The 24,340-nt window shown below is 34.5% G+C and overlaps 1 protein-coding gene across 1 annotated transcript in view; it reads right to left on the bottom strand.

Moving 5' to 3' along the window:
• LOC115436195 (NIPA-like protein 2) overlaps positions 1–13,945 on the bottom strand; it is a 68,235-nt gene extending 54,290 nt beyond the window's left edge. The window contains exon 1 of the mRNA XM_030158965.1: positions 13,751–13,945. Coding sequence (XP_030014825.1) covers positions 13,751–13,846 — 96 coding nt within the window. The 5' untranslated portion in view covers positions 13,847–13,945. The remainder of the gene's footprint in view (positions 1–13,750) is intronic.
• Between the last annotated feature and the right edge of the window lie 10,395 nt (positions 13,946–24,340).

Below are 24,340 nucleotides of genomic sequence, written 5' to 3'. Positions count from 1 at the left end.
TAGTTTGAGTTCTTGTTTGTTCAGTATTAATTGTCAGCCTTGTAAATCCAAGCTGGACTGACTGTACATATCCTGACCAAGGAAAATCAAATTCTCACTTTGTGCAGTAATCTACACCTGAATTTACTGCCTCTGTCCATAATAATATACATTATATAGAGTAAATGTCCTCTAAAATTAATGTGTATTTGCAACATAGTATCGCAAACTATCACATGATCAAAAACAAATTAATTTTAGCAAAAAATCTCTCAGTTTTGAATGTCTGGGGTTGCTATAAATTTGTGATGTTAAAATGGGGTCATGAGCCTAAAAAGGTTGGGAACTACTGGTATAAAGCAAAAAATAACTTATTCAAGTAATGTTTCGTGAAAGAGAGGAAGGTTACGATTTAAGGGGAAAGTTAAATTTAAAGATTCATAAAGTACACACTATGCTAAAAAGTTTCTGTATCACTATCTGTGGAGTAAAATTGTGGAACAAATTGTATGTGGCGATAAAACAAATATCAAACTTAATTCAGTTTAAAAAAGATATAAAGAATTGATTCTTGTGAGGTACAGTATTTAACAATGACAATGAGGGCTGTTTGTTTATGGATAATGTTGTATTAATAAATATGCTCCAATTATTGAAGAAAATTGTTGAATTGTTGAGTCTGTTTGACTGGACTGCCATGATCATATTATTGTGTATAATTCAATTACTGCATTATGTATTAGTTGTGGTTGAATGCTAAAATTACGAAAAATGTATTGTTTGATTCTTGTACTAAGTTAATGATAAGGGAAAGGATTAAATAAGTTTATACTTCCTCCTACTCCTTTTCAATCATGCAAAATTTAGACTTGCACGTACTTGAAGACAGATTCTGTTCATTTAAATGTTATTTTATTTTTTGTCTTATTTTGCTTTTTTTAAATTTTGTTTTGTTTTTTGCATGTTCTAAATAAATAAATAAATACATAAATAAATAAATAAATAAATAAATAAATACTGGTCAATGTTTTAAGCATAAACACATCCACAAAGTCAGGGTTCTAATAGTTAAATTTAAAGGAGTGATATTTTGCTTTTTTAAATTAAATTACACATTTTCAAACATTTCCCTGTGGTCTACATAAACTGTTAATGCTATGCTTAGGTCTGAATTCTTCATTAATTCAACTCCACAGGTCCATCTTCAACCCTATTTTTGAGTAATGACACGAAAAAGGTTGTTTTGAGCGCTGGCCCTTTAAATACATATGACCCCACCCCCTTCTGGGTATTTGACTGCACTCAGAGCCCTATAAAGGGTTAGTGGTTAAAGGTTATAGTGGTTAAATCTCAACAGCTGGACAAGTCAAGCTAGCAAACTATAGGGTTACAGCTGAAAATCCAACATAACAGTTGTTTAAGATATAAATTTATACAAACACTAACACATACCAAACAAAACAGAATTTACAACATAAATGTCCGCTAACACAGGAAATACACTGGATAATTTGAAAAATGACGATATCTTATTAACTTAACGCTGGAATTGCGATAGAAATGAATGTGTTCCGACGGTGTTACACTCAATGTAGGAACTACAGGCCACTCCAAAAACTCGGAAGTAGGTCCATATTTCGGCCACCATTTTTAACAGCGGGAGTCTATGGAAGTGTTCCAACTCTGATATACAGAGTGTATCAAAAAAACAAAAACTATACATTTTGAAAAATGACCCCCAGTTCCGCACTTGATAATTTTTAGAATCTTCTTTTATGGACGTCGGTCAGTAGGGGATTGGTGGATATTTGTCCAAATTTACAGACCCAGGTTTTCATGCATGAGTGAGCAGGGGCAAATTGCGTAATCAAAGTTAAAATTGGTTTCTGCAAAGTAGTGGTGGGATTTAAATCCAATCAAAGGTCATGGGAGGGGACAATGGGCATCTATCTTGGTTTCCACAAAATTGCCAGGTTACAGCATTAACACTTTGGCCACCATGTCAATTTCATTTCTTTACCCATGGCAGCTGTTCCTGCCTTTCAAAGTTAATTCAACTGGTTTAGGCCTGAAAATGTCACTGAGGAGAGGCCAAGTTAGGGTTAGGTTTAGGGTTAAATTGACATGGTTACTGACTTCCATTAAGAAAATTCCAAAAATTATCAAATGTGGAACTGGGGGTAATTTTTCAAAATGTATAGTTTTTTGATACACCCTGTATATCGAAGACTGACTGCACTCTGTCCCGTTCAGCCATTTGAGTTTGTTAATATAACAAACAACTGAACATTTTAGCTAATCTGCTCAAAGTTTGGACATATTTTCAGTATTTACTACAACCGCTGCTGTTGATAAACAATAAATAAATCAATGCCACATCAACCAAATGCAGATTTTTGCATTTGTTTCTTCACATTTATGCCAGAATAGATTCAGGTCTTCAACAATGTTAAAAAATATTGATTCACTCAGTTTATTTTAATAACATAGCTTTAATTAAAGACTGAATAACTGTCCAGTGCAGTAATATCATACATGAAAGGGTTAAACTATTCTTTGGTGTTTGTTTGTTTACTGAGAGGCAGAGACCTGCATGTATTTTCAGTGGAAGTGGAATCATCAGGAATCACCTCGGCCGAGCAGCAGACGCCTAATGCTTCACCCACTGAGGGAGATAAACCACACAGCAACAGCCTGAGAGGGAGAGGAAGCATGGCGGAGAGTTTTCCTGTCGCAGGAAGAGCAAACAAAGCAGTGGAGGCCGGTGCTCTGGGAGTGCCTTTGGTTTGGCAGTGTACTTAGCAAACATTACACTCTTTACCCAGGGAACGCAAAAGACTGCACGCAGCAAAGCAGACAACTTCTGATGTGTGTTCAACACTTCAATAAATACCTACAGAGTTTCCTGCTGTTAATGCATAAGAAATATTTAAAGATGTGTTTAACCCATAAAGACCCAAACATCCACTGGCAACCAAAGTCATTTACTGATATGAAAAGTTAAATACCTGTTGATCCACTGATCCTATCAATACATGTAAATAATTAATGTAAAATACAGTTATTCATGATCATCAGATATGACCCATTTGGACGTTCAGAGGCTCTGTATAGTTACCATGGAAACACCATCCTCTTCTACAACATTGATTCAGCAGTAAAACCCATGGATTCGGATCAATGACAGTGGATGGACACACTGGGTTTATGTTCAGTTAATGATATATTTGACTGAAAAAAGTTATTTTCCTCCATTTTCTCTGTTTTTGATATATGAATGAATGAATGAATGAATGTTTTTATTATTGTGTCTTGCATAAAAAAAACATGCCCAGCCCTTACATGGGCTTATAAGACACCAAAAATACAAACCAAAAATCAAACACCAGACAATAGGCGCAATAGATATGAACAAAACAAAGCACTGACCTATTTAAACAAACACATCTGCCGCTTTTTCCAGGCTTTACAAACAAATAATGCTAATTTATATACATTAAAACTAAACAACCATTTCATCTTGTCATCATCAGTGCTCCAGAACATATCAGGATTTCAGATACACATATCATCAAACAAAGGGGTTCTCAGTTCATCATATAGAGGACAATACAATAATAATGATATAATAACCCTCAACTTACATTTGAGCTTTTATGGACGTCAATCATGATCAGTCAATTAAATATAGGAAAATTCCTGATTTTCACTTAAGAATGCAACATACTGAACATAATATTATAATAAATGGTGATAAATTACTTAAGAAAAGTTAGAAAGAGAAAAAAATCATTTGTGAACCGACTCAAAAGTAGCACTGGGTCTTTATGGGTTAAATGTGCACTTACACTGGGATTATTGTAAATGTGTTAATAATATGTATGTATGCATGTATGTATGTATGTACAGAAAAAGTCATTTAATTTGCTGACACTCTTCTATATTTCCCATTTCTACTCTTAAATGTTCTGCCTGTCTTCTGCACTTAGTTTTTTTGTATTTTTGCTGCTGTAAACAATGCAGTTTCCACATGGTGGGATCAATAAAGTCATGTCTTAGTCTATCTTTTTCATTGCTTCTATGTCTGTATTTCTGCAGTGATATAATTTGTTATGTTATTCTACTGTGACTTCTCTTTGCACTTAACATGTCTTTAACCCTTTAGTTCAGACAATATGACATTTATGGCATTAATATTGATGTTTTATACCTGGTGTCATTCAACACACATCAGATGTTTCCAATCATTTGTGCTGCTTCTTCTCATGAGGTCAGAGGTCAAACTAAACAGTGACTTTAACCTTTACAACACATTTAGTTCTGTTTTTTGTGCGTCTTAAGGCTGTGGACATAGTTCCTGTATTTTCATGTTGTATCTGAAGAAAAGAAAATGAGACTCATGCTCATTCAAACCCTGAAAAAACAACAAAAATAAAGGTAGAATAAGACTTCTGCACAGTACTGTGTATATATAGAATTACTGACCTGGCTGAATTGAAAATGGTGCTTAGACACATACATCAACACATTTAATGTATTTTGCATAAGCACAACTTTAGACACCTCAACTAAAGTTACTAATAAAAGTACTACTTTTTCACAACTAAAACGTGCTACTGCTTTTTCATTTAAAAGCAATAAAAGCCAGAGCTGCAACCTGTAGTCGACCAAGCGTCAAAACAAATACTGACCGAATGCCTTTTGTTTTGGACGACTGCTTTTTTTTGGTTTACATTTTATCAAAGAGGCAATGAATTAATTAACTACTGAAACAAAAACCAGATTAATAGCTAATGAAAATAACTATTTAGTTGAAAATCTGACTATTTTGCTCCCTCTGCATCTTTATTTTGATGGTTGTTCAGGCCTTTTTGAGTGTTCTTGCCCTTAATAATTTCATTTCATGCTTTGATGATCACTGTAATTGTAGGGTTCTTCCAGAGCTGCCACAAAAGAAAGGTGATTACACTCCAGTGTTCTTTTTGCGCCTTCAAAATCTAGTTAATTGGTTACAAAAGAGGGATTCGGTTGCAGAAAATACCATAAAAAAGAGATGTGACAGTTTAGTGGTAAAAACACAGAACACGCCTGACATGGAGGAGGACAATGACAAAGAAAGTGACTGGATTCTTTGACTATGGCCTCGTATCAGTATTGATATTGATGCCAAGTGAAATGTCGAAGATTCTATTCCTGATCTGCTTAATAACCATGACACAAGTCTAACTCCAGATGTTAAATTTCATTATTAGCCAAAACTAGAGCTACTGCACGAACACTATCATCAATAAGGCACGATTTAAGAGCAGTTTTTCCTAATTTTATTGTCTTATAAAACAATTACAGTGGGTCTGTTTGTGATATTAAATAATCTTTTTTTAAACTACCATATAAAAGATAAAGCCTTTTCACGCTCACATTTACATAAGGTATTGTGCAGGAATAAAAAATGCTATTAAATGCATTGCTGGATTCTCACAAACACACATGCAGACAAACTACTACTGTATGTTTTATGTTCTTACTCTAACCTTAATCCTACCCTGTATGAACATTTATCATCATACACATACATTACAAGGCTGTTCTGACAAGCAATTTTTCAAAAACGTATGCTTGCAAAAGGCAAATACAATCACTGCCCTAAGAGAGAACAGGGAAAACTATGAAAAAGCATAAGTACAATTATGTTTGATTTTAATAACATTGACCATATTCATATTATAGACCTATGTTTATTATTTTTTATACATTTTGTTGCATGTAGAGGGTCTATATGTAGTATTTCTACTTTCAAATATTGAAAAATACCCTAAAATTATCATTCTGCTGAAGATGCTAATGTATGTACTTTACATTTACTTCACTTTAGATGTAATTTACACAAAGACGATAAACTATTGAATATGGGTAAGTTTTCCCATATGTTTTACATAAAGTATTCATTAATTAAAGGGGTTATATTGTACTAAACCCACTTTTATTAGTTTTTGGTTCATTTATTTGTGTATTTGGACCCTAACAGTTCATAAAGTTTGAATTTGAATCCTCCAGGAGCTGCAAAGCTATCTTTATATTCACTCCAACAAAAATCAAGTGGATTTCTACAATCCATTTCAATTCCTGCTTTTTTTTTTCTCTTTTCCCAACTTTATTGAAAATATGTGTATAGGAAACATCAAGAAATTTTGAACAAACAAGATGTCAAAAGGAAAAATCGTCCAAACAAATAACTTAACATAATTCACAGGCTTACAAACATGAAGAAGAACAGACAAATAATCATAATAATAATTTAAAACATAAATATCTAAGAAGACGAACTTTTAAAAAGTATGCCATAATAGTTTGCCAACAGCAGCGGTTGTAGTCCAGACTGAAAATATGTCCAAACTTTGAGCCGATTACCTAAAATGTTCCGTTGATGGTTGAACGGGACAGAGCAGCACAGCAAACAACCTGGAGGGGGCGGGGCCTGAAGTGGCTCATGTGCATTTAAAGGGCCAGAGCTCCAAACCACCTTTCTGGTGTCATTACTCAGATGTAGGGTTAAGGATGGACCTGTGGAGTTGGATTAATGTAGAATTCAGACCCAAGCATAGCATTTACAGTTTATGTCGACCACAGGGAAATGTTTTCAAATGCATAATTCCACTTAGAAAAGCAAAATATCATTCCTTTAAGAGAAAATGTGCTCTATATTTAGACTATGTGCATTATTATTTAGATATAAAACAAACTGCATCAGGATTTGAGATTCCGGTCTACCTGCAAAACCGAGGGGAAATCAGAATTTCCTGTCTGAGTTTAAGCCAGTGATGAAAGTGGCAGAAGCTGAAAGGCTGACAGCACTCATCGTCCTCACAGTGAGGACAGTGACAGACAGACAGACGGACAGACAGACAGCGTGGCCCTTTGTGTCCACTGACAATAGGGATCTGTCCTTCTCTGGGATGGGCTGATCTGTGGATGAAGCCCTTCAGCTGCTGCTCAGAGGTGGAGGGAACATGGCAGAGTGTGTCAGCTCCTGTGGTGGTGACATCCATCCACCGTTACACACGTTACACAGCTGCATGTTCACTCACACTCTGACATTTCTGTAGCACAGGCACATTTTTTATGGAACGCAAACAGTCAGGAATACGGCGATGAATCTTCCATCATCACTTTATCCAATTGTTTTGAAAAGAGACGAATTCTAAAGCACAGGTGTCGAACATACGACCTGCGGACCAAAACCCGCCCACCAGAGCGTCCAAGCCGGCCTGTGGGAGGAGTTTGTGAAATGCAAAAAAAAAAAAATACAATTAAGATATTAATCATTATCTAGTCCCTGTTGCTTTAAGGAATGGATTGAATTGATGACAAGAATGGCTACCTTTGAGCGAGTCACATACAGAGTAATGGGGAGAGAAGACATTTTTAATAAAGTCTGGGGCTCCTTTCTGACGTCAATAGAGAGGATGTCTATATAAACATAAGGCGCCGGGTCTGGTCTGACCTAATCCAGTATACTGACTGAGAGGTAGAATGAGAGGACAAATGTAGAACTTAAATGTAAGACACAAGGGGTGTTTTGTTTTTTTTAAGTTTGTTTCCTGGTTAGTATTTGTCTTACGTGCATATTCGAAAACCAGATAGTGGATGATGTTTATGTCTTCTATTTTGTGATGATGGCATATGTTGTACTGTCTGTCAAAATATAAATTAAAAAATAAATAAATAAATAAATAAAGAGAGAAAAGACAGAAAAGAAAAAAAAAAAAAAAAAAAAGATATTAATCATTTTCTTTCAGGGGCCACATTCAGCCCAATTCAATCTTAAGTGGGTCGGATCAGTAAAACACCATCATAATAACCTATAAATACTGACAGCTCCAAATTCTTCTCTTTATTTTAGTGTAAACAAAAGTAAAATTACATGAAAGTGTTTGCATTTACAGACTATTCTTTCACAAAAAATGTGTTCTGTCCCGTTCAGCCACTTGTGTTTGTTAATACAACCAACAACTGAACATTTTAGGTAATCAGCTCGAAGTTTGGACATACTTTCAGTTTTTACTACAACCACTGCTGCTGATTAACAATTATGGGGTACTCTGAGAAATGTTTGTCAGAAGTCTTGACCTTATATGTGCAAATGTCATGATGTAACTAGTTACAAAACGTAAAAAATTAAGCAGGAATTAAAATGGGTTGTAGAAATCCACTCAATTTTTGCCCGAATTAATATAAAGATAGCTTTGCAGCACCCGGAGGGTTCAAATTCAAACTTTTTTAACTATTAGGGTCCAAATACACAAATAAAGGTAACAAAGACTAATAAAAGTGGGTTTAGCAAAATATGACCCCTTTAAGAGAAGTGAAATTTTAACAATATTGTTACTAAATGTGTCGTGGCGGCCATGGCTCAGATAGTAGAACGCCTCCAGTGCCACTCAAACTGGTGTATGAATGAGCATATGAATGTTCGGTGGTGGTCAGAGGGGCCGTAGGTGCAAATTGTCAGTCTGTCCCGGGGCAGCTGTGGCTACAGGTGTAGTTTACCACCACCAGAGGGGGAATGTGAGAGCGAATGAATAATGGGTCAATAATGTAAAGTGTTTTGAGTAACCAAAAAAGCACTATATAAATCTAATCCATTATTATTATTGTGTTTGTGTAGATCCACTGTGATCTGTAAGTTGTAATAGCATAATATTTTTTAAAAGTTATTCATATTTTTTAAAGGGTAGTTTGTAGATGTAAATGTTTTCATAATGTAATGTTACTTTTTTCTCTCTAAAACACAGTCAAAAGTTTGGAATTGACATTATTTTTACATTATATTATTATTTTACTGGCCCGCTTCAGATCATTTTGAGCTGAATGTGGCCCCTGAACTAAAATGAGTTTAACATCCACGCTCTAAAGTGCTGACTGTCATATTCATCCTCTAGCACCGGCAGATAAATTCAACTCAGCTCAGTATACAACGCCAACTTCATTGTAAAAGTAGTTCTGTAAACTGTTATTTTTAGCCATACAGTCTCCATAACCCGCCTCCTTCTCCTCTTATGGAAACTGAGAATATACTCTTACAGTACTAACAGTATGGATGTTACAACAACTTCTGTGCACATTTAACCATCTGCTTCCTGATCTGACGAAATAAGACACGAATTTGCTTGAATCATGGCGTAGATTGTCAACAGAAATTGTGAAAATTATCTCCTCTTTCTAGTTGGACATGAGATGTTCTCTCTATTCCTAATAAAAGTTGATTTCCACCTTCAAATGTTCACACTGTACTTTCATATTTTTCTTCATCATAAACTTGCTCCACTCCCTGAGCACTGACAGGCTTTCTAACTGGAAAAGGGACAATAAAATATCACCAAAAAAAAACTTGAAGGAGTGATATTTTGCTTTTTTAAATGGAATCAAACATTTTCCAACATTTCCCTGTGGTCTACATAAACTGTAAATGCTCTGCTTGGGTCTGAATTCTTCATTCATTCAACTCCACAGGTCCATCTTCAACCTTATTTCTGAGTAATGACACCAGAAAGGTGGGTTTGAGCGCTGGCCCTTTAAATGCACATGAACCACCTCATGCCCCACCCCCTCCAGGTTATTGATTGTGCTTTCTGTCCCATTCAGCCACTCAAAACAACCAACAACTGAACATTTTAGGTAATCGGCTCGAAATTTGGACATATTTTCAGTTTTTACTACAACCGCTGCTGCTGACAAACAATTATGGCATACTTGGAGAAATGTTCATCGGAAGTCTTGACCTTATATGTGCAAATATTGTGACGTAACTAGTTATAAAACATAAAAAATTAAGCAGGAATTGAAACTGGATGTAGAAATCCACTCAATTTTGCCAGACTGAATATAAAGACAACTTTGCAGCACCTGGAGGGTTCAAATTCAAACTGTATGAACCATTTGGGTCCAAAAACACAAATAAATGAACCAAAGACTAATAAAAGTGGGTTTAGCAAAATATGACCCCTTTAAGACTAAGGGTGTGTATTGGCAAGAATATAGCAATATGATATAAATCACAATACTAGGATCACAATATGATATATCGTAATATATCACAATACTATTAGCAAGGCGATATGTTTTTGTTTGTTTTGCTTCTTTTTAAAAAATATATATATATATATTTTCTGGAAAACTAGCATCTGCCTCTTTCAGACAGTAAAAAGTGCATTTAGGATGTTTGAAATAACCATTATTTAACAAAACAGTGTTATCAATTTAAAAAAAACTACATGTATGACCTGCAATATTACAATACTAATTTTGTTGTATACAAACAGAGCAAAATACCCATGTGAATATACAAATAAAAGAGTAAAATACCCAAGTGAATATATAAATAAAAGAGTAAAATACCCATATTAATATAGAAATAAAAGCGTAAAATTGCCCATGTGAATATATAAATAAAAGAGTAAAATACCCATGTGAATACATAAATAAAACAGTAAAATACCCATGTGAATATAGAAATAAAAGCGCAAAAAACCCATGTGAATATAGAAATAAAAGCGTAAAAATACCGATGTGAATATATAAATAAAAGAGTAAAATACCCATGTGAATATAGAAATGAAAGTGCAGAATACCCATGTAAATATATTAATAAAACAGTAAAATACTCATGTCAATATAGAAATAAAAGAGCTCACGGGATTCCCAAAAAATATTTTAAAAATGTGATTAAATTTTAAAAAATGAACCTCCGCCTTGTCTGCATTTGAATAAACATCTACAAATATCGATACGGTACTTTTTAATTGATAGAGTATCGTGAAATGAAATGAAATAACGTGATATATCATGTAACAGGTATTTTCTTACACCCCTATTGAAGACATACTCCCAGATCTTATTTTGTCACAAACTTGTCTCATCTGCAGCTGCTGAACACAACGCATGACACTTGCATCATAGCAGTGTTTTATTCTGTTCTATTCACTCAAAAGGTGGGTTTATTTAAGGAGCTACAGTGCGACACAGGACTGATATTGTCCCCTGGATGATGGGATGTTCACTGGGATGAGGAGGAGGAGTCCGGCCCATTATCCAGCTGTTCAGGACTCTTACAGTAGATCTATTCTCTCCCAGCCCACCCATGGGCCATTACTCATTACTCACGCCTCTCACTCCTCCTCCGTTACCCTCAGTCCGCTCTATCTGCCTCCCCATCGCTAATGTCGCACAGAGGAAACATGGCAGAAAGAGGCAACAACAGCAACCGCAGAGGGAGATGAGCATGAGGGAGGAGAATGTGAATCTGCATAAGAGTAGGAGGCCAAAGGACAGAACAGCACATGTGAAGCAGAACGTGTGCACACTTCCAGAAGGGCCAGATCGAGCGGGGACACGGGGACACATTTCATATTCAATAAGCTCTGTGTTCAAAACTAAATAACTTATCTGCATGTTTAATATAGGCATGAGTAGGTCTCAGTAAATACTTTCACATGACAAGTTACAATTTACAGAAATAAAACTTTGGGGTAAAAATGTTTAATTTAAATTACTGCTGCGTGGCACGGGGGCTCACTTCACGCAAATGTACAAAACATGCGGTTCTCATAAGAAATGGATCCTAAATGAAACAAAAGGCTTTAGCTATGATGTTAAACTACAATTGTAATCAATATTGGATAAAAATGTTTGAATGATAAGTTTTTACGAACACAAATATGTTTTGTTTTTTTTTATATTTCCTATGCTGTTTTTATCAGGTTTTAATTTGTCTTTGTTTTTATGATGGTTGTATTTTGTTGTTTTTAGCCCACTTTACACCCTGTGTTATCACTGTTTTTACTTACTTATTTATTTCCTTGTTTTATGATTCAGGTATGACATTTTGGCCAGCTGTAAAGTTCTTAAAAGTGCTTTATAAATAAAGTTGGTATGGTATGGTATGGTATGGTATGGTATGGTATGGTATGGTATGGTATGGTATGGTATGGTATGGTATGGTGACATGGGGACAGCAGTTCGTCACTTTGCAAGAGTTTGCTGGAACTAAAACACTACAAATATGCTAATAAAGTTTTATTTAACATGCATATTACAACTGAAGTAATGTATACAGCTAATAATTTGATTGTACATAACCTTTCTATATTCTTGTACTGTTGAATAATTAGTTCCTACAGATTCATAGACTGAAAATATCACTTGTACAAGCAAGAAAAATTAATATTATTAAAGTTAATAGTGCATTTACATACAGTCGCAGAAAAAAAAAAATTATTAGACCACCCTTTGTTTTGTTCAATTTCTTGTTCATTTTAATGCCTGGTACAACTAAAGGTACATTTGTTTCTACAAATATAATGACAACAACAAAAATAGCTCATAGTAGTTTAATTTCAGAGCTGATATCTATCCATTTAACATGTTTTCTTGATAATAACCAAAATCACTTCAGTTCTTACATCAATATCTATGGTATTGTACTGACAAAAACAGTGCTTTTAGGCATTCCATGTTTTCTTTTCTGTCAATTTTAGTCACATGATACACACAGGAGTTAATACTGGTTTGCATAACCATTGTTTTTGATGACTTTTGATGGTCTAATAATTGTGTCCGTGACTGTATATCCCCCAGATGAAGGCCAGCTGCTTTACCTACAGAATGTGCAATGTTTTATTCACATACAATGCTCAGTATTTAATCTAAATCAGGGGTGTCAGACTCATTTTAGTTCAGAGGTAACATACAGTTCAACTTCTCAAGAGATCAGTAAAATAAAACCATAACAATTAAAAATAATGACAACTCAAAATATTTCTTTTGGTTTTTGTACTAAAAAAAAATTACAATATGAACAAATAAATAATTACAAACTAGCTATGGCATTGTACTGACAAAAACAGAGCTTTTAGGCATTCCATATTTTCTTTTCTGTCTGTTTTAGTCACATGATACACACAGGAGTTAGTACTGGATTGCATAACCATTGTTTTTGATTATTTTTGATGACTAATAATTTTTCCCATGACCACATATGTCAGAAGTAGCTACAACGTTTACATAATCAGGTATATCTTTTTTTTTTTCCAACAAGTGATACTGAAATTTTGTAAACAGTTCCATAAAATAGAGCTCTTAAGCTAAAAAAAAAAAATGAGACTATTTGAGAAATAATAGGTAAAACTTTAATTTTTGACACTGATTGTTCGCAGCATGAAAGCACAAAAGAAAGAGAAGGCCTTTCAGTGCAAAGATTTAGTCATGATCACTTTAGAAAATAATCCTGACAGGTGCCAAAACTAATAGATCTCAGTGCTGTCGAGCTTCCTCATCTACACTGAGTGCTCATTATCCAAAAAGCTTCAGAGGCTGAGGTTATGCTGTGACTTCCAACATTTAACTGAATCTCCACTAGAGCATTAGTGTGGACCTTTCAGCTCCAAATTGAGTTTAAGGAGTTTCCTGAAAGTTTGGAAGAAGGGAAATAAAAGTCAAAACTTTCTTATCTGTGCAGCCTCAGCTCCAAGTGAAACAGGTTGAGTGTGATTTCTATCACACACACACACACACACACACACACACACACACACACACACACACACACACACACTGAGCAAAGAAAACAGCTGAGGTCAAAGCCAACACTTCTCCACTCACATATGAGTAGATGAGGATACATACATAAACACTTTTTTTTTTTTTTTGCATTAACTCAAGTTTAAGAGTCATTTTTATTTAATCTGAGCAAATTATGTGAATGTCACAAACTTACATGAAATGGGTTTGTCAGAACCTCAGCCCCGAACGCCTGGGAGATGACCATTCCACCAGCTGCATCTTCAGAACTTAAATTCGATACGTTTTCCATAATTATTTACTGAGGAAATAAGATTCTTACAGCCTCAAGGTTCCGTTGTCTTCACATACTGTCCGCTCTTTTCACTTAATCCCATCCCATTCATCCTACGTCCTGGTTTGTCTGAGTGGAAACACTGAGGGAAAGTTCCTTATTGTTGTGTACGCTTCAGGGACAGTCTGGAAAAAAGGACACTTCTATTAAGTTTAACCTTAGACTTTGAGGTAAAATTTTTAAGTATGCCTAAAGAATAAAGCTGAGCATGAGTACTGAAGTCAAATATATCTTTATAAAGTTAATTTTTGTTCATAGTGGTTATTTTACAAAATAATACCATAAAATACGAGCTGCACGTAAACGCATCACAGCAGAACAGGTGCTGTTTCTGTTCCGCCTATTAATGACGCTCCAACGGCGCAGGTGCCGCAAATAAGCACATGAATACTCCTGAAAGAGAAGAAAGTATGGTGTGTAGCCTCTAAATATTTAATTATAAACAAGATAAAAGAAGTTTCTCTCAAATTAATTCATCGTTTCTACAAAGATATAAAAAGGACATCAGTGTGGATTGCTCTTTTTCTAATCAGTCAGGTGAAAACTGAAGAGTTTTCTGGCAAGATGTCTGTTTTGGGTTTTTTGGGGGGTTTTTTGGTCAAAATATTGATTCAGATTTTTTTCTTACTTATGCAAAAATATTGTTTGGTATTTTCTCATATCCTGTTACCAAATCAGATCAATATTACATTATCACATCATTACATCATCAATCTAATTCTGTTTTTAGCAAAGTATCATATTCATAAATCCAAATTCTTCAATCACAAACCTTCTTTTTTAATCTTTAACCCTTTAATACATGAATTACGAGAGCCTTAATCAAGATTTTTTTTCCTGAGTGTTTTTATTCCTCTAGGCATTAAAAAAACAATGCAATTGAAAACATTTTTATGAACCTATTTTTCATGGAGTTGTAAAAATGTCCACTCAGCTGGACACCATACATTTCATTTTTGAAGAAAAGCCATGTATTTGCTGACATACTGTGTGAAGACTATGAAATAATAACATTTTTAATGCAGCTAACACTGGTCTACAATTTTTTTAGAAATGATTTGCTTCAGAGATTAAATGTGCCAAATTTTACGTATTTTAATAAGATTAATTGGAAAATAAATGACAAAAGTGCTGGTTTGCTGATGTTTTCAAGGTAAATGATTAAATGTTATTACACATATATATATATTGGTTTATGTACATTTATGTAATAGTTTTAGAAATCTTCCACTAAATAGAACCTGTAAAGTGAATGTATTCTAATGTGCAGACAGTGTTTTGAAGTAGATCTTGTAGCTCTGAGACAAATATTCCTTTTGAGTCAAACCCATTCTCTCGTTAATTCTTGAATTTCACATTTGGACCCAAGGCTGTATCTTGGAAAGTTCAGCCAACCAGCATTTTTGACTTGATTTTTCTTTATCAGTGACTCTCATGTGGTAAAATTTCATTACTTTTATTCTGGAAGCATTTTCCTTGTAGACCAGTGGAATCTGATGTTTTCTCACATTTTAACATACTCTAATACTAGTTATTACTCACTTCATGGAGATAATATGCAAAAAAAAAAAAAAAAAAACCTTTTGTTTAAAAAAAAACCCCTGTTAAATACAGTCTAATAACAATAACAAGCAATTGATTTACACTCAAACATGGTAGTGCAGATCAGGTTTATCAAGAAGAGCAAAGTTACAGTAATGGTCTGAAAGTCAGTGTATGGGATGATGCATGAGCGTCCACTGTGTTGGCTGATATGGAACTAAAACCACAAAATTGGTGAATATACAAAAGAACAGCTTTGAATAGTTGTCCACTGTAGTGACCGCTGTGCATGAAAGGGTTAAAATTGAGCTTAAATAATATATTTGAAGTATTCAATGTTCTGAAAATAAAAATGCTATCAAAACCACTGATCTATGTAACACTTATAATCTTTACATGAACTGATGTATTATTTCTGCCTGTATATTTTGGCTATGTTCTGTTCTATTCATGTTGTTATATTAATATTGTGTTGTATTCTTTATGTTTCCACTGTATTGTGTATAACAGAAAAGAAATAAATATGTACAAAATAAAAAAAAAAAAAAACAAGTGCATAACTACTCCACAAAGAAACTGAGAATTTACAGAAAAATAGGAAAAAGTCACTTTAATAAATAAAACAAACCGCCAGAGCCTTTTAGCCACCTGTCCAGGTTGTAAATTCTGTTCCAAGGTCACAGGAAATGGATACTTGACCTGAAGATTTATAGTGTTTTGGCCCAAATGGAAAGGGAATTTCCTTCTTTTTCCAGTTGTATCGACTTTGATGAAGTGGTTTTTTATAAATAAACCATTTTGTAGTTTGCAAACAGTGAGACCTTTGAGTCCAGAAAATGATAATTTAGTGATTTAACAGAATTACTCAGGTTGATTTGCATTTATTGAAATTAATGCTGAATGTGTTTTGTGTAAAATGGACGGCGAAATAGACTCCAGGAATTCATTTAAATCTATTAAACATAAATTGACTGTGGAAACAATGTTAGAGCTGATTGTTTTAATGTAATCCCTGCAGAGAGTGCTTTATTATATCATTCGTATTTTCCATGACTTCATTGTGACTTTCGATATTTTTTGTTTGTTTTACTCAGTACTTTCTGAAAATACCAGTAAAATATGCAAATATAATGAGCCATATGTGATGACCATGAAAAGATGACAAGCTGCATTTTACTGGAACTATTTATGTGTATTGAAAGGATTAGTGGATCAGAGGTTATTAACTGTTTTATATCAGTAAATGCTTTTGTTCCATTTAGACCGGTGGTTTCCAACCTTGTTTGGCTCATGACCCCATTTTAACATCACAAATTTCTGGTAAACCCCAGACATTCAATACAGACATTATTTTGCTAAAATTAATTTGTTTTTGATCATGTAATAGTTTGCTATACTATGTTGCAAATAAATGTTAATTTTAGGTGACATTTAGTCTATATAATGTATATTATTCTGGACAGAGGCAGTAAAGCCAGGTGTAGATTACTGCACAAAGTGAGAATTTTATTTTGTTTTTTTTTATGTACAGTCAGTCCAGCTCATATTTATAGCTCGTGTGTGTATATACGTAAGTGTATATGTGTGTATTGATCGGTGTATGAATATGTATTTACATATATGTGTTATTGTATTATGTGTTTATGTAAATCATATTATATGTGTTCATAATAATATAAAGCCGGAAACCAAATTATTTACTAGTAAGTATCAGTCATATTATGGCATAGTGTATAGATATGATTAGACGAGGAAGGTTATTATTGTTATTAATTATATAAGGAGAAGGGGTGGGAGTTTATAAATTGTACTTCTTCTCACTCCTTTTCGAATATGTATTATATGTGTTATGTTTAAGTGTTTTGTTTATTTATTTTCTTCTGTTTGACATTCATGTTCGAAATAAATACATCAATCCATCAATCAATCAATCAATAAGGCTGCAAATTAATACTGAACAATAACTCCAACTATGAATTATGAAAGAACTGCAGCATCTGAAACTGACCACAATGAACATTTGACGGATAAACAGAACCACAGTGCTTCAGTTTCAGCTTCAGTTTGTCATGTCTTTTATGGATTGGAATTGTCTCTCTCAACTCACCATATATTTTTTTATTAATAAGTTTTTTAATTTCTTTTTTAATCAATTACTAGAAATTCCAGGCCACCCCACATGTGGTCCCGACCCCAAGGTTGAAAAACACTGGATCAGTGGCTTAGAATTTATCTACTGGTTTGTATCAGTAAATGTTTGTTCTATTCTGGTCTTGGAGGGTTAATCAGAGGCCTGTTGGTGGGATGAGGGTTAAATTTGTTGCCACCTGCTGGACATGTTCAGGATGGCAGAAAATCCCCCCAGACAAATGGACAAATGGACAAACTCTAATTTACATCATCCATGTGCCAGGCATCATTGTCAGACAGCGAAGAGCTCAGCAACAGGTGTTTCATTGTGTCTGATTCTGTAAATAATATATTCCTGCCTGTACGGAAACATCATCGGCGGCTTAAAAAAGGGCAACAAAAAATGGATCATCAGAAGAAGGAACATGTAAATAAGGAGGACGGTATCTGATCTCTGTGGACCAGGTGTGGCTCTGATCCGGTCAAAGGATGAACTGAGATGCACCTTTGTGTTTGTGTTGTTGGATTACACTGACCCAGCCTCTTTTCTGTGAATACATGGTGAATATGTATTTGTTCATCAGCAGAATTATCCCGTGCTTCCTCTTGTCAAACAAACAGCTTTCCCTGCACTTCCTCATCTACATTAACCCATAAAGACCCAGTGCTACTTTTGTGACTCTTCTCTATTTTTAACCTTTCTTCACAGATTTATTCGGGAGAGTACTCATAATTTGAGAGGCTTTGGAGATTTCGCATTACCTAAATTTCGAACCACTCGTAAACATTTTTGTTTGTCTGTATGTGGAGTGAAACTTTGGAACAGTCTGGACATCCAACACAAGCAATGCCAAAATATCCACTGATTTAAACTGTTCTACAAAAATATGGTCTGGTCCCAATATAAAGATGGAGGGTCTTAAAACTGATGTTACATGTTGTTCCTCATCTAGTTGGTCTGTGTTGTCCATTACTTTCTGCTGTTGTTCTTACCATTGCTGGTATGTGCTGCCCTTTACCATTAATGCTGTTGTAGTTTTTTTGGGGTTTTTTTGTTTTTTTTTTCTTACCATTGTTGGTATGTAATTATTGCTGTTCTTTACCACTTGTGGTTTTTTTCTTTTTTTTTTTTTTTTTTTTTGTTACTATTGTTGGTCTTTAATTATTATCATGTAAGTTGACGGTTAACTGTTATCTGTGGTAACACCACCAGGAATCTACTTTGTTTCTATTTTTTTTTTTTTTTTACACACACTTTAGTTATACAATGTAAATGCTGTCAAATGAGTTCATTTTAACTTGGTTCAGGCCTATTTTGTTCATTGTTCTGGCTTGAAGTCAAAGGACAGCAGTGAGTATTTAAAATGTTATTATATTAAGTTATTTGATGATGAGAATGGGGGTGGGATTAAATAAGTTGTTCTTCGTCCCACTCCTTTTCAGGTATAGATGAATGATTTTTTTTTTTTTTTTTTAATTTTGAATTTGCATGTATTCTGTAAATGCTTGAAATAAACAAACAAATGAAATGAATGAAATGAAATTTATCAGTATTTATTCTAGTATTATGCTCTGTATTTTGCATTTTGAAGCATAAATCAGGTATTTTCCTATATTTAATTCACTGACCATGTAGATGTTCATAAAAGCTTGATTAAAGTTGAGTTAATATTTCAAAAACAGAGAAAACTGAAGAGAAAGGGACTTTTTTTTTGTCGAATATATCATTAAGTGAACAAAAACCCAGTGTCTCCATCCACTGTCATTGATCCAACTCCATGGGTTTACTGGTGAATCAGTGTTGTAGAAGATGACGGTATTTCCACGTTGTCCATGGTTGTTTTAGATCCTACTACATGGTAATACATACATAACATACTTTCAGGTTCTAACAAAGAGCAGAGAGATAATTTAACCCATAAAGACCCAGTGCTACATTTGTGGCAGTTGTCCCAAATTAATTTTTCTCTATTTCTACCTTTCTTAACTGATTTATCAATTTTTTAAAATAGTATTACCCTCTGTATTTTGCCTTTTTTGTGTGTATACCTTGAATTTTCCTATATTTATTACAGAAATCATGTAGATGTTCATGAAAGCTCAGAGTGCATTCAAAGTTAATTATGTCAAAATGGAGAAAAATGAAGAAAAGTGTCTCCATCCACTGTCATTGATCCAATTCCAATGGGTTTTACTGGTAAATCAGTGTTGTAGAAGATGACGGTGTTTCCACGGTAACTATGGAGCCTCTGAACGTCCAAATGGGTCATATGTGATGACAATGAAAAGATGACAAACTGTATTTTACGCCAATTATTGACATGTATTGATAGGATTAGTGGATCAGAAGTTATTAAACAGTTTAGATCAGTAGATGGTATTGGTCACCACTGGGTTAATGTCTCTGCTACTTGAATAAAATGGTGAAAATGAGCATGAGAATCTACACTAGAGCACATTCGAGCCTTAAAAGACTCTTTAAAGGTCACCGTCTGTAATTAATCCACAGGGACCAGTGTTGGAGTAAGTATTCAGAGTCTTTAAAGTGAATGAAGCGAGGTCATTACTCCACTTATTTCTGAATTTTCTGTTAATCTGCTACTTATGTTCATTATTAAATGTGCAGTTTAACCTCCACCGTCTGAGTTGGAGTATTAACAGCAGAAGTGACCAAAAGTCCAAAAGTGCATGTTTTAGTCTTCATTTGACAGAGAACATCTTTCAGTTTATGGATTTTCTAAAACTCAATCTAAATTAATTAAAACTCAAGTCAAATGTAACTGTAATTCTAAAACCAGTGGCTCAAAAACCTTTTCAGCTCAAGCCTGATAAAAGAAGTTTGGTGTCTCTTCACTTACAAACCTTTTACACTTAATCTTCCACAGTCTCTGGATGTTATTTATTTATTTATTTAATGTCATGTTAATCTTATTTATCTTGTTATACTGTTTCTTTTACACTTGTGTGTCTTATTACACTGCTGATTAATGACCCAGCTCTGCAATGCAATTCTGGTCCTTAAATAAAGACTTAAAAGGGTTCCTTCATCTGTTAACAGTCACATAAAACAAACCCAACCATCACAAAAAAAACCAAAAAAAAAACAGTTAGTTTGGTGTTTTACTTTAAAATGGCACTTCATCATCCAAAAATCCACTGACTATTGAATTAATGGAGTTAATCACAATCTTAAACAGAACTGAGGGTGTTCTGTCAAGTCATACGATAAATTAAATCACAAATAACCAGGGAAAGTCCAGCTTTTTACTTTAATGACATTTACTCCATTTTCCAAAAATCTGTCTCCATCAGCTTATTGAGTCATGAATTAATGGATTTAAACACAGGCTTAAACACAGGAATACCGTAAAACAAAATCACAAATAACCAGTTAAACCTTGGAAAAGTTTGATGTCACCATAATAAACAGCTTTTTTTTTTTATTATACTGTACTATGGCCACTCTTATATCATAGTATACAGCTCATCATAATACACAGCTTATACATACATACATATACATATATATATATATATATATATATATACATACATATACATACATACATACATACATACATATATACACACACACACACATATATATACATATATATACTCATATATACATATACATACACACACACACACACACACACACACACACACACACACATATATATATATATATATATATATATATATATATATATATATATATATATATATATATATATATAAAACATACTATACTATGACCAGCTTTTATGTCACACTATACAATATTTTTTTTTTATAACATTCTATACTATGACCAATTTTTATATCCTATTATATTATGACACATAGGCCTATAATTGACGAATCAGTTCATGCTTGCATCTGTAAAGTAACAAAGCCGTCCAAAAAAAAAAAAGTAAAAGGCACCTCATTTTTGGAGAAAGACACATAAAAAGGCATAAAATGGAAAAGTAAACCCCAGGTACCTTAAAACTGCAGACTGATCAAAACAGGAAATACTTGTTCTACTGATGCATCCTGGAATGTCTATGTAGGCCAGGAGCTTTGAACAGCAAAGTGCATTTTATTGAATCTGTGAAGCCGCTGAATGACCCTGAGGAACAACATGAAGGCAGATTAGAAAAGAGAAGGTAAAAAGAGAGGTTAACAGTTTCAGGGTGCTGGAGGTCCTTTCATTCACGGAGGCTAAAGAACAGGAATGAGTGGATCTGAAGGACACCAGGGTCTCTGTCAGGACTAGCTGAGGCTGAAGCTCATAAATAAGTTGCCCATGCGGTGCAGCGCCAGTCCCTTTGCGTGGGCAGACCTGCACCGTGTGCCCAAGATCTTAATGTTCTAATTATTGTAATGGAGCTGCCTGTGTATTTAGGTCACCCTGTTGCTATTGTAACACATTACTGCCTGACACCGGAGCCAATTAGTGCTCATCATATCAAAAGGTGGGCGGGGCATGGGTGCAGTGATGTAATATGTGTAGTGAATAATTAATAAGTGCATCCTCAGACATTGACTGGAGACACTGAGTCCACATGAGTCTGTGTTCTACATTCTGAGTCTTTTCACTGTGATTGTGACATGAATATGAATGCATGAATGTTTTATTTCAGACACTAACAAAAATCACAATACAACCACCAACAAAGTAAATGCCCGAAGCAAATTATCAACAGACAACAATTAAAACAAAAAGAGGAAATTTGTCCCATAGGAGAACCAACAGATACTCTAAATCTTTTATTCCTTCATCTATCACACTTTTAAACTCTGACCGCTGTCATTTTAGTCATTTTATATGAGATTATTTTTATGTTAGCAGAACCAACAGGGTCTTTTAGTCTTTTAGTCTGCATTGGTATTTATTGATTATTTATTGTTGATTATTTAATGCATTTATTTGTAGTTGCTTCCAATGATCTTGTATTTGTACACTGATTTATTGCTTTACTTATAATGGTCCATCATTAGAAAATAAAGGCAAATTTTTAATATTTGAAGAATTTGCCTAAAAATTCAAAGATCCTAATTTCTCAAATCTATGAACAATCTTTGTAGACATTGTCCCACGGAAACTACATTTACAATTTGGAATGAATCTGACCTGTAGTTTGATCAGAAAAGATGTTTGAAGAAATTGCTAACGAAGACGCCACCGTCAAAGACGAAGACGAAGACGAGGACGAAGACAAAGACGAAGACGAAGATGAAGATGCAGAAGAAGATGAAGATGAAGATGAAGATAAAGATAAAGATGAAGATGATAATGAAGACAAAAATAAAGAAGACAAAGATGAAGACAAAGACAATGATGAAGACAAAGATTAAGAAGATGAAGAGGAAGATGAAGACAAAGATGAAGACAAAGATGAAGACAAAGATGAAGACGAAGATGAAGACAAAGATGAAGACGAAGATGAAGACAAAGATGAAGACAAAGATGAAGACGAAGATGAAGATGAAGACGAAGATGAAGACAAAGATGAAGATGAAGACGAAGATGAAGATGAAGACAAAGATGAAGACAAAGATGAAGACAAAGATGAAGACAAAGATGAATATGAAGACAAAGATGAAGATGAAGAAAAAGATGCAGAAGAAGATGAAGACAAAGATAAAGATAAAGATGAAGATGATGATGAAGACAAAAATGAAGAAGAAGACAAAGATGAAGACAAAGACGATGATGAAGACAATGATGAAGACAAAGATGAAGAAGAAGACAAAGACGAAGACGAAGATGAAGATGAAGACAAAGATGAAGATAATGCTAGACACAGTGTTGAGCTAAAAATGAAGAAAAATAATAACAATAATAAATAAATAAAACAGCTCCAACAATATTACTCTTATAATTTCTTCTTCTTCTTCCCTTTTTTTCTTCCTTTTTCTCCCACACCCTGCAGAGTAACAGCTGAGGAGGACAGATGAAGGAGTCCATTTAAGTCCAGGTCAGAAACATGACTGAACTCAGATCTCTGTGGATTCTGCTGCTTCATCCATCAGCACTGGCAGAGAACCAGGATAACTGACAGTTTTCGTCACGGATAGAAGGCCGTGGCGTTTTTTCCTGGTGGTTATAGAGTCTCCGGCGAGGCTTCAGAAGACACGTTGACGTTTTCAGTTAAGGGTGGTCAGGAGGTCAGCACAGTGTTTGACCTTTAACCTCTGCTGTTGCCAAGCTCTTGGAAACGCGAGTGAAGAGTAAAACCATAAAGAGGGTATGAAATGTTAGAGAGACATGAAGTGAAGGAAGGAGGGAGGAACAGATAAAGCCAGCCAAGCAAAAGATAGGAGAAGCAGATTTAGTCGACACAAAAAAAAACTCCTACACACTCTCACTCAAGCCTGAACCTCAGGCTTTGAAGGAAGAAGGAGAGAGAGGAACCAGATCCACTTTATTCCCTATTTCTTGCTCTGTCCTCTGTCTGTTTCTTATTTTGTCTTGTCCATACACTCACCAGTCTACACTCTTTTCCTGTAGCGCTTCATTCTGTTAACAAGTGCATTAACCCTTAAACACCCAAACATCCAAAACCATCTACTGATATAAACTGTTTAACCCTTTATCGGACAAGTGACTATTTTTGGTAATTTCCACATGTATTACAAGATAGTGACAGCAACAGTTACAGTGTGGACAGTGAGTTAACAATCTCAGGTCCAATGTGGTCTCCAGGGTCTGTAAGGTCCACCTCTGCATGGACAGTGAGTGTACCTGCTTTGTTAGGTACCATGAAGTAATGGTACTAATGTAAGGAATGA

The sequence above is a fragment of the Sphaeramia orbicularis genome, chromosome 16 (genome assembly GCF_902148855.1).
Source record: "Sphaeramia orbicularis chromosome 16, fSphaOr1.1, whole genome shotgun sequence".
In the NCBI taxonomy this organism is placed as follows: domain Eukaryota; kingdom Metazoa; phylum Chordata; class Actinopteri; order Kurtiformes; family Apogonidae; genus Sphaeramia; species Sphaeramia orbicularis.
Note: the sequence above shows the minus strand (reverse complement) of the source record. Positions and strands in the feature narration are given on the sequence as shown.